We start from the raw sequence: 13,048 nt of genomic DNA, 5'->3' as shown, positions 1-13,048 counted from the left end.
CTAAACAATCGACAATTTAAAAATCGTTTCGGTTTGTTATTGTTTTGTTACCAACTAATAGGAAAAATAATTATATTCAAACTTAAGAATTTCACTACAGTAGGTAAATACACTTAAGAATATTTTCAGTAAAGGATTGACCTTTAAATAAGCACCTTCGAAAAAGTAAATCTTTGATCACATTTTGAATGTTAACAGGCAATTTTAAACATCTATAGGCGAGTAAATACTGAATCAGCATTGCGAGTTGGAAAAACGTTTTCCCGTAAAGAATATTTTGTAAGCTTTCGATGTGCTCTCTTGTACGAAAATGTAAACACGATTGCGTGGCACGCCGCCGACGGCAAGCGGCACGGAGCGCGGCGTCGGCGGCACGGCACCGCGTAGCGTCGCGGGGGGCCTCGCGTCACTCGTGCGGCTGCCTCCGTGCGCTTCGCTCGCAACATGTCGGTCCGCGTGGATCATCGCGATCGCGATCGCTTTTCGAGACATTCTTCCCGCGCTTCTGTCGACCTCGCTTTTGCGAGTGGATCTGCGCGGGATCACTCTTTTCGCTCTGTACAATCGGGACGTGTGCCGCGCGTGGCTAGCGATGATTTAATAGTGCCCATCCGCACGTTGCGGTCAGCGTCATGCAGGGCTGCTCCAGGAGCTCCCCATCGTCTGCGCCGCCATCACTCGTCGGCTGCGGAATGCGAGCGAGCGAGGCGCTCGCGACGTCACACCCTCGAGCTGCCGAACAGTCGAGGGCCCAGCGTGCGGAGCCGCTCTCCAGAGCCATCGCCCACGGTCGCCCCCGAGCCCGAGGTCCCGCCTGAAGACGCTGGCAAGGAGGCTCGGCGCCGCCGGGTGGTCGCCGCAGTGGCAGCGTCGTTCTTCGCGCTGGCGCTGGCATCGGTCCTCGTGGTGGTGGTGACACTCACCCACAGCTCAGTGCTCCGCGCTCACAACCAAACAGCCAAGTACTACACGTTCTCCGTGCCGCCGCACCATCCTCTCAGTGAGCCCCGTTCATGTTGCCCCACCGTCGCCCTTCCCGCTTCGCATGCGACTGTCTCCGACCCCGAGTTCCAGGGGCTGCGAACGTCGTCGTGCAACAGTCGATGGAAACTCGCGCGCTCCTCACCGCCGTCAATTGCGGTATATATCAGAACTCTTGTAGACTTTCTTAATTTCTGTTACAAAAGTCAGACTTTCTTTTCTGTTCCTCCACAACCCCACGAACATCTTCCAAATGGTAATATCACAATTAGATAGAGTACAAGAGACACTCTCCTCCTTAAGAGATCGATCGCCCGCACGTTCGCAACCCCCTTCTGCATGATTAGTCTGTAATAGATGTGACGTGTTTATAATGTTTAATCAAAAGTAAAGTTGTTGTACCTACCATATTTAAAAACATAGATAGTCATGGTCTCTTAAATATACTATGCGCCTTTATTTAAAATGCATAATATCTCTAAAAATCACTAAGTACAATGCAACAATTTACTAATATTGATATATGATGGCCGATCAAAGCTTTTTAAATAACAACCTTTATTTATAAATATTTTACAATAAAATAAAAGGGGCAATTTGTGTTTATTATTACTGAACTTTCTCCGGTCTGGTCTGGTGCGAGGCTTTGGCCGCGGCTAGTTACCAACCTGCAGACTAGGCAGCGCTAAGCGATAAGCGATTTAGCATTCCGCTACGAGGTTGCGAAGAAACAGGTTATGGGTATGGGTTTAATATAACTGTCATACTCCCTAACAGGTTAGCCCGCTACCATCTTACATTGCATCATCACCTACCACCAGGTGAGATTGCAGCAAAGCGCTAACTTGAAGTGGAATAAAAAAGAAAAAAAAATCATCTCGACGTACAATATTCTTTCAAATAGATTACTCTATGGACCGCTGAATCAAACTTTACATTACATTTACGTTATACAATGGCAAATGTGAAATATCTACAGTTTCATACAAATTTTCTTCTTGGATCTTGATTTTATAGGATGTTTGCCCATTTGGCCAACCCCATCAACTTAAAACACTTTATAAAAAAAAATTAAATCTATCAACATTAACATGTTATAAATTAATAAAATTATAACTAATTGACTGATCAATGGGCCGAACGTACCAAGATCTTATAATATAACTTACTGCATTTTGTCTGTCTGTCAGAGCTCTTTAAATTATGAAATAAGAAAACTAGCAGCATTGAATTCACGAATACGTAAAAATTTATAAATCCGTGGCCCATTATACAAGCAATTAGGTGTTACATTTTTAAACCTTACGTAAGCTTGTGGGGTTTCGTTAGAAAGCTCTTCATATACCCTGAACGTATACCTATATACATATATTTATACTGTATGTGGGACATATACATATACTGCTGGGCATAGATAAGATATATTTGGAGCTTCTATCCTCTACGCTACTCCTTATCGCTCGCGTGTGTCTGATTGAGGCACTATTGAGAATAATTTGATAGCAAAAATCCTTGTTTTGCCGTGTCAGGAATTGAACCCATGTAGGTACCGTAGGTGTACTTTCTGACCACTAGATCAATGGTACAATTATTTTATAGATAATATTGATACTAAGCGGTGATAGCCTAGTGGTTAGGACTTCGGCTTAGCTTTCAAGGTGCCGAGTTCGAATCCCAGCACGAACCTCTTGCTTTTCTAAGTTGTGTACGTTTTAACCATTTAAAATATCAATTGCTTCAACGGTGAAAGGAAACATCGTTAGGGAACCTACATGCCTGAGAATATTCCATAATGTTTCCAAAGCCGTGTGGAGTCCATGAATCCGCACTGGGCCAGCATGGTGGACTACGGTCTAGACCCTTGTCACTATGGGAGAAGACTCGTGCCGTGCAGTGGACCGGTAATGGGTCGATATGATAGTAAAACTTTTTACTATGAACACAGATAAATATTATTCGAGTCGGTATATAGATACCATAGAATGTTTAATGATTTATGATAAGGTGTCAAAACGTATATTAATACGACCTCCCTGATGCAGTAGTGAGCGATGTGGCTCCCGGATTCGATTACTATTATTTTTTAGATTAGTTTTAGCGTTCCGATACGACGGGAATATGAGTTTTATACAACTGCCACACCCCTAACCTGCTATCATTTTAGACTGCATTATTACTTGCTAGCGTTTTTAATTGCTGTCAAGGGCTATCTTGTAGTAGTCCAATGAAACAATTATGTAACTTCTTGGCAAAAGAATTGTTTTGTTTTATTTATTTATTTATCTACAAGAACAATAATTACTAGTTAGGTAATTATAACAAATATTTTATCCGACTGTAGGACAGTTTGTTGACGGAATCAGCAGCTCTCTTATATTATAAAGTACTCTCTTATATTCATAAAAATACATAATTATATAAAAACTGTAAATAAGTACTTTAAATTGTTTATAAAACAGGAGGATGTATAAAAGAATGTTTTGATTATGTGAATATTCTCTGAATAGGTTGGGGCTGCATATTTCATGTTTTAGCATCAGAAAGAATAAAAATACGGGGTAAGAATATTTAATTAGGTTGGAATGTGAAATATTGGAATGGGAAACGCTCTGTTCTCAGTTTCACTCCCTTACAGCAGGATAAGTCATTCGTCGGAATTATGTTTGTATATTTATCATATACGCTTAGATAGTGTTCGTGAATACAACGCAGTACAACGTGAGAATTCACAAAGAGTTTAAAAGGTAGATTAATGCTTGTATCTGGGTGAACCCCACCATACCACACATACCACACATTCCCATAATTGACTACAATTTTGTTGTTTTTCGTTCGCTAAAAGGAGCCTCGAAGAACGAATTAATATGTAAATTTTAGGTACCTATCCGGGTTTTGTCACCTACCTATAATTATTAACTTTGAACTCGACTTCACCCTTACCGGTTGCTGGTGTCTCCTTTTAAAACAACTGCACATGAATAAAAACAAAAACTGTGTCCTACATATATATAGTTTATCATTGAACACCGCAATATTGTAATAATTAATGATAAAAAAAATTATCATTAATTTGTGTTAAAAAATTTGAAAGCAGCTGATCAAATGTAGTACCTATTCGAAAAATTATTACTGCAACATGAAACGGAATTTATAATTTCTTAATTTTCCCTGGTGACTTCTGCCGTGGCTCATTACCACCCTTCCGACAAAGACACGCCTTTTAGCGACTTAGAGTTCCGGTACGATGTCGTGTAGAAACCGTCTAGGGGTATGCGTTTATATATCTGTCAACCTTCCGAACAGAAGCTCGCTACTATGTCAGACTGCATCATAACTTACCAGGTGAGATTGTAATCAATGGTTAACTTATATTGAAAAAAAAAGGAATCACGAGTCCTGGGTTAAATTCCCGGCTCTAACCAAGAATGGTCAGGTATCTGTTTTTCTGTCGTCTGAGAAAACTACAAAATCCTTTGTGGGGGTGGGTGGGTATATGCTTTTACAACATGATACCGATGATAATATTAGCCTTATCTTTACCTAAGTTTAAACAATATATTAAAACACATTTAACCAATTGTGGTTATACAATTGATAAATTCCTTAACGAAAAGGCTTCTTGGAAGCAGGCCACTCCACTTTCATCTCTCCCAAAGCAGAAAAAATCTAAAGATTGTTAAACGATATAAAATTATGTTAGAAAAGATCTGCTGAGTTTCTTGCGGGCTCTTCTCAGTGGTCTGCCTTCCGAACCGGTGGTAGAATCACTAAAAACAGGCTGACTTGACGTTTCAAAACGCTCATAAACTAGGCCTACTTGAAATAAATGAAATTTGAATTGAATTGTCAAGGGCTGGTAATGCTAATTTGCGTTGACCATTTCGTGCCTAGAAAAGCACGTTTAGTTCTCGGTCCATTATGAATTGATGGTTATTGTTCCCTAGATATATATAAGAGAAACCTTATTTTCCTATTTTACAACGTTTAAACGACTTAGTATCTCTAATTACAACATAGCACATTATAAACTCAAACATCAATCTATCTAAATATAAAAAGTTTACAAGTAAAGGGTATTTTGTATGCTTCGAATATTTGTTTTTTTTTAATTTGCGCATTAAAACGAACAAAAAAACTAACTCTTTAGCTTCGATATAGATATAGGTAAAAGTGAATTTGTTGATTTGTTGAGTTTCACGCAGCAACGTATTCATTGGGTCTTGGTGAGACGGGTGATCTACTTTGGTCTTTCTTTGAATTTCGATTCGAGTCTTACTTTGCTTTAAAACACATACACCAGGATCTGTTTCTCATATTCACTTTTTTAATTAACTACAGAGAGATAACTTCTTGAATCTTCCCTTGATACTACTGTCTGTACTACTTTGCACCTGTATTTTTCCCGCCATATGACCTTCCTTTTTGATCTGGGTTCCTCTGCCATTTTGAATTCCCACTCCAACTTATACCGACCACAGATTATGCATAATTTTGAACAGTCTGAAAGAAGATCAGCTGTTTATCTTTAACCAAATCTACGTACAAAGGCAGTTTTGCTAACATATCTTGTAATAAACCTTAAAGCCTCCCAAACTATTATATACCAATTGGAGCAGCGTTATGGGGCACTTGTCTAAAATCCTCGCTCCTGTATAAGACGTGGCGCGTGTCCATCATTGGGACATTAATAGACTGATGATAATAATGAATATGGCTGATTATTTTTATATGCGTAAAAATGAAAAGCGGTCACCGGATGCGGTTGAGCGTTTGTTTATGAAACTCATAAAAATGTTGACGTGAGATAAATCTATTTTTTTTCTACATGCCTTACTTTTAAACAATGAGTCGTTCCCGAATTAGCGATAACCAGTGGCAAATACCAGATACAATGTAATATGAAACGAGTTTTTTTTTTATTTTTAAAAGATCATTTAGTCCTTATATAGATCATAATATTAATACGCGAAGCAAAAGCTTTGTAAAGTTTTTTTACAAAAATTAAGCGGACGTAGCAGAGCGAAATTTCCCACACTTGTAGTTCACTAGCTTCTACCAGCGGCTTTGCTCGCGTAGTAATTTAAAAAACATTGCCAGGAGGAATAGGACACCGATGAATACAGAACAGACAACAGTGCACTATATCAAGACGCTTGTGAACGCGAGCGCGAGCGCAATCGTGCGCGTAAGCGTTAGCTTATCCTCCCATTAAAACTTTTTTTAGGGAAAAAAATCCATGCCATTCTACGGCTCTTAAACCCAATCCCAATCTCTATGCCAAAAATCACGCCAATCCGTGGTTCTGTTGCTGCGTTATTGATGGATAAACAAACACAAAGTGTGTAATTAATTTATAATATTAGTATGGATATAGAGATGGGAGTGCAGAATGCTAATTTTTTTTTATTGCGCATAAAACATATATTAAATCAATAAAAAATCATTACAGACACTACCAGGTATTTGACACATACACTTATAATATATTAAAATAATTATACTCTTTTTTTTATAATTTTTTGATTATAATTTGTTTAAAAAGATTGCATTTTTTGATTGATTGCATGATTGCATTAATTTATATATTTTTAAGTCTTCTCAATTTTCACGTAATATTGTTATAATATATATACATGCACATATACACACAAGTAGGTACATCGGTGATATCCTAGTGGTTAGGAATTCAGCTCCAATTTTGGGAGGCCGAGTTCGAATCTCAGCGTGCACCTCTAACTTTAGGTTGTATACGATATATACGTTTTGCTTTAAGTCATATACGTTTTAAGTAATTAGAATATCACTTGCTTTAACGGTGAAGGAAAAACATCGCGAGCAAAACTGCACGGAGAGATCTCCATATTGTTCTCAACCGCGGCGCGTGAAGTCCACGTATCCGCACCGCACTGGGCCAGCGCGGTGGACTACGGCCTAAACCTTTCTCATTGTGGGAGGAGATATGCCCTATAATTGGTCGGTAATAGGTTGATATGATGGCATAGGTATATAAAACATCACATGACAACAATAAATCAACTCTAATAAACATAACAGTAAGTCATAATTTATAACACAAAGAAAATCTGTAAACAAAGAAAGTCGTATATCAAACAGGTCCATATTCAATATGATTCTCCAAAGGATGTTCAATGTTCATAATATTATTAATATTATTTTCTATATCGTATATGTGTGGTCACCACGATAAACAATCAATCAATCCAGATTTCTTTGTACGAGCAAATATGAAACCGAGAGTAGGTATATATTACAGACACATTGATTTATGTTCTAGGTACTTACGGCGTATATTGTTTGGTATTGGCGAGGTTTTCACCAATACCATGCGATATCTACAGAGCATTTAATTTCATAATGTTTCACAATGGTTTCTATACCTAATCTAAGAATATAATTCCTTCAAAACCCTTCGAAAGAAGCCATTAATTACCATTAAGTTTGACGATCTCCCTGGCGTAACGGTGAGCGCTGTGAATTAAATTAGGAGGTCCCGGATTCGATTTTTGTCAGGGGCAATTTGGGAATTCCTTATTTCTGAATTTTCTCTGGTCTGGTCTGGTGGGAAGCTTTGGCCGAAACTGGTTACCACCCTACAGAAAAGGACGTGCCGCTAAGCGATTTAGTGCGTAGAAACCGATTAGGGGTATCAATACCATACTACCTAACAGGTTAGCCCGCTAACATCTTAGACCGCATCATTACTTACCACCATTTGAGATTGCAGTCAAGGGCTAACTTGTAGTGGAATAAAAAAATAAAAAAAGGTATAAGGCTTGCTCGCCAAATAAACGTAGAACGAAATACCTTTGATTAAAATATCCTACTACCTATTGAAACATTTTTAATTAGATTCCTCAAAACCTTAAGTACGTCAAAAGGTTCCTATATAAATCTATTTGAATAATACCCGCTTTTCATTACGAGTTTTCAAGTCAATCAATTTAATACTCAAGCACTGAATTTAGTTAACTTATAAAAGAAATTAAATTTTCTTCCAGCGTTTCCTTTTATTGGAAATCGTTCAATATTTTTAACTGACTTTATTTTTCAATTTCCATTTTTTTTTGCAATCATTTAATTCATAGCTTAGGCACTCTTGCCTTCATATTATGGATCTCCTGTTATGTAAAATAAGCCAAATGACAAATGCACAAACACCACTAATTTGCTTAAAAATGTTCCCTAATCTGTATATTTTTTATTTATTTATAGTTTATACGGTTAGGCGTACCCTTGTAAAAATACCAAGTTAAACGCAGTACGTATTTTTTTTCTTTGACTTTCTTATTACCAAAATTATGATGTGATGTTACTACACTAATGAATAGTGAATTATTTCACTACGCATAAGGTCTTTACTGCAATCTTACTTGATGGTAAGTAATGCAAAGATCTAAGATGGCAGCGAGCTGTTCGCGGTATAAAAGGGATATCCATATAACTAATCGGTATTTACGCAGCATAGTACCGGGACGCTAAATAGCTCGGCGGCACGTCTTTTTCGGTATTAGCCACGGCCGAAGCCTGTCACCAGACCAGACCGCTAAGCGATTTAGCGTTCCGGTATGATTACGCCACGATTACATTATTAATTAGGGTTTTGGGTTAAATATGCCATACTCTCTAACAGGTTAGCCCGCTACCTTCTTAGACTGCATCATCATCTTACCAATAGATGAGACTGCAGTCAAGGGCTAAAAAACACTCACATCCACAGACACGCACGACACGCACGACACTCACACACACATACACTTACAGCATACACAACATACACATGCACACACGCACTACACACGCGCACACACACATACGCACACAAAAACACCTACATTATAAAATTGAAAATTGTATTGTTTTAGATAGTTGTAATATTTTAATTATCTTTGTTTTAGTCTTTTTGTATTTAAGCAAACCCAGAGGTGAGCGTTAATAGCTGTAACACAGTTTTTAACGAATACAGTTGTTACCATTCCTTAGATTATAAGAATCCGTTGTAAATGAGACACACAATACATACATACATACATACATACATAACATAAAGACAATTATTATTACAAAAAAAATATATAACAAATGAAACAGCTACATGAGTGTTAGCCACTCAGCTAATCTGTGATGAAACGCATTAAAATAATATGCACTTGCGTTCACCCGTGCATAAAGTTTCTATTAATAAAACTGAAGTGGTCGTGAACATCGAGTTACAACGCGAACGTGAAATATTCTCAACAAGGTACTAAGGACTGCGAATTACATAGCATTTGGTTTAAAAGAGATTCAGTTCTTGTTTGCGGTTTGTATAAATGGGCGGACAATTCTTTTAAAAAGGTTATTACTATCGTACTTACTTAGCTAATTGGATAAAATCAGAATGAAATAAAAAGAATCATTGAAAATAAAGGTTAGGGTAGGTTAGGTTTGGTTCGGTCTGTTGCGGTTGTGTGCGAGAGCCACGTGAAACAGTCACCAGGCAACGAGTTGGAAAACCGTGGGGTTTTAGTCGGTAAGAGTCCGACATTACTACCGTACCTCCCCGTGGTGAGGTGGTATAAACTAGGATTAGAAAAAAAAGGTTAGGTTCTGCCTTTGAAAGAATCCGCTACTTACAGATTGCGATTTCATGCACAACGTAACTTTGATGATATTTTTATTTTGTAAATTTTTTTTATTGTCTTATAATTATATTAAGTGATATGCTTATCGATTGAGAAAAAAATGATTTATAACCTTATTACAAAAAGCAGGGTTTTCACTTTTATGAAAATCTGAGGACCGTGAAAATAGAGTATTTTCAGAAATGTTACGTCTTAATTTATTATAAAATATTGCTATTATATACAAAATCAAAAATATCGTTACTTTCTTAAACTATGTAATAGGGAACCCGAGGATTACTTATTTAATTTTGCTATGAGATAATAAATAATACCCATAACTCAATCTACACAGCGAACGTTCGTGCTGTTTATCTCTATGGAGTTAAGACGCATATTTTTCCAGCCATAGATTATACCTACTCGTTTTAGAATTGTCTTTTAACTAACAATACCTCAATACACATTTTCTCTTTGATTTTTGAGGAGTTTGCTTGTACAAATTCGTAGTCTAAGGCCCAACAAAATGTGCCCATCAAAAAGCTTTTGTGATTCAAATGAGACAATTATTATTAAAATCAATCCATAAAATGCCTGAACGAGTAAAATCCACAACCATGCAGGTTCCTTGTGAGTAGCATCACTATTCTTGTATTCTAATAAAGTTCCTATGATATAGTCTACCATTTATTTTACTATAAAAATACGGAGCTTCATTCGCGTGATCTCCGTGACATCTGTCAAACCTATCACACTATAATATTTCACGAACTAAACTGCGTTAACGTTTTTGACGATCTAAAATATGCATCGAATAGATAATGATGCTACCAAAAGTTATGCTACCAATAGCCACAAAATGGCCGTGTTGTGTTGTAAAAATACGATGTTTGTACGGACGGCTAAACAATTTATAACAACACCGTTATTACTATAGTATATTTTCATAATAACACTGCTTGTTCCTAATAACTTTAAAAATAAATTTCAAAAACTGCAACTAATATCAAAATGCGACATCGAGCCGCCGCAAAATCAAGGTCTTATATAAAAAAAAAATTATAACCATTTTACATCCTAAAACACACTTCTATTTTCGGCAGTCGGGTACAAGTGTGGATTTAGTTACTACATAGTAACAAAATTGTTACGTTCAATATAAGTGGACCTAAGTGTCCCTCCCAGATTTATATAATGTTGCCAACCGCCATGGCTTTCTAAGCACGTACCCACTCTGAGACATCCCCAAACTATTTCCTTTACGTGTTATCATTATGCCTTTCAACGTTTCAGCGTGGATAACGTACTTTGTGTTTCTATTATTATGTTCAAGAGACAGTTATATGAATAAAGCTACAATGAACAACAAGTAATTTTAAATTTGCACAAGTATTTTCCGCTCCGACGGACAAAAGAAACGTCTGAATTAAAGATCGGCTGAAACCAAAAACATAGCATTATTTTGAAGAATTTTTATTTCCGTCATTTTAAATATGTTTGCATCTGTTATTTCTTATTTTGTTCGTCTGAAGTCTTAATCGAACACATCCAAATTCCGAATACAAAAAAATCCAAGATTCGAAAATAAAAGAAAACTTACAAAAGGAACTTGACCTATTAATTGAGGCGAGTTAAGGCGGTGCTTAAATGTTTTCTCTTCTCTCTCAGACAACTCTCTTTCAAGCTGAGATAATTATTTATAAAGAAGAATTATTCCGATTCAAATAAAACCAAAGAGCCTTAGATAATTACGTGTAGTTACTAGATTGTTATTTGGGGTGTTGTGAGACCTAGAACAATGAATAGAAGAAAGAATAATAGAATCAGGACTAAAATAGCCTTATTTTTTGCTATTTGTACTTATCGGTTAGATAGGCTGATAGAAAGAAACAATTGTACAAGCCTTTAAGGTTCTTTTCGTAAATGCGTGTGTTGTAACAAGGTTCGATTTTGCCCTGAGACCAAGCAATAATAATAATTCAAACCTGCAATTTTATATGCCAAATTATAATAGTAGAAGAAGATCGCAATTGTAATTTGTACATTTTATCAACGTTGATTTAGTTGTAGAGGTTCCCTGGAAGGTATTAGATACGTGGGTAGGTACCACGGACTTATCTGATTCCAAATGTTGTTTTTTGTTGTGCAGTCATCTGAGTGAATTACTCCTGCCTTCGAACCCTAGAGCTCGACTTCTGGCAGAGTTTTTACACGCGCCATAATCCTGGGTGAAGCTGTGGCATAGATCTGGCTAACAGTAGCACAACACGAATGATTGTCCAAATCAATGTAATTAATTCTACAATTTCATCTTCTTCTCAGTCAGTTCGCTTTTGTCAGAGCTTTCGTGCCATAAGTGTTATGGCACGCTATCCTTCGCCTCTCCTATCTGCCTTTCTTGCACACTCGTCTAGGGAGACAGCCACTGCCGCCTTTATTTTGTCGGCCCATCTCATGGGAGATCTTCCGCGTAATCTGATGCCCTCGATTCTTCCTTGGATAATCAGACGTGCAATGGAGTCATTGTACAATAACGAAGGTGATAAGTGTAGTTTCACAGAAAATCATTGTCCATGCTTTACAAATTCAAAATTTTCGCCCAAATTGATTACGCATGTCCTTTGTTGAGAACCGGCGATTAAACTCTTAACAACAATTAGGCCAACTTTCCTGACAAGGGAAAGTTTTCAACAATGAATTTCATAATAGATACTTAAATGTTTTAGGCGCCCGAAACAATTTATAAAAAAACATTGTAAAAGAAAACAAGATTACTATTTAAATGTGACTAAGAAGAATGCCTAGTAGATTTTTTACAAAAACCAAGGCAGCCATTTTACCAAGGATACACATCCTTGGTAAAAAGTTAAGGTAATCACGATTAATTTACCTAATCGGTGCAGAAAACGATGCAAGCGGGCAAAATATCGTGTCCTTCTTCATTAACAATGCATTACTCCGGAGCATTCTCAGGAGATGTTGACTTTACAATTAACAATTGCTAATTGCTTAACGTGCGTAGTAACACAGATCTTCCGCAATAATCTGCGTTGCAAAAGATCTGTGTGGCATATAAAGATCGAAGAAATTATAATTGTACAGATTCTTCAGTTTATCGCTGAGTATAGTTTAGCTTAATATTCGTTGCCTATCAAGGAGTTCCGCAAACTAACGCCTGCTTCTTGGCAATACTTCTTTATTAAAGCTATGTTAAGCTAAGCTATGCTTATGAAGCAATATTATGCAGCCGTTAAGCATTCCGGTATCACGTAGAAACCGATTAGGGTTTAATATTTTACTACCATACATAAACTGCAGTAAGGTTATATTGCAGTAAAGGGCTAACTATCTGATGATCTCTGTGGCGCAACGGTGAGCGCTATGAATTTTAGTAGGATTCGATTCCCGGCAGGGGCCGTTGGGAATTTATTATTTCTGAATATTCT

The 13,048-nt window shown here is 37.2% G+C and overlaps 1 protein-coding gene across 1 annotated transcript in view; it reads left to right on the top strand.

Moving 5' to 3' along the window:
• Positions 1–444: 444 nt before the first annotated feature.
• LOC120626560 overlaps positions 445–13,048 on the top strand; it is a 77,884-nt gene continuing 65,280 nt past the window's right edge. Inside the window, exon 1 of the mRNA XM_039894111.1 lies at positions 445–962. Within this exon, the coding sequence (XP_039750045.1) occupies positions 445–962 (518 nt within the window). The remainder of the gene's footprint in view (positions 963–13,048) is intronic.

Source organism: Pararge aegeria, chromosome 9, assembly GCF_905163445.1.
Source record: "Pararge aegeria chromosome 9, ilParAegt1.1, whole genome shotgun sequence".
Lineage (NCBI taxonomy): Eukaryota > Metazoa > Arthropoda > Insecta > Lepidoptera > Nymphalidae > Pararge > Pararge aegeria.
Note: the sequence above shows the minus strand (reverse complement) of the source record. Positions and strands in the feature narration are given on the sequence as shown.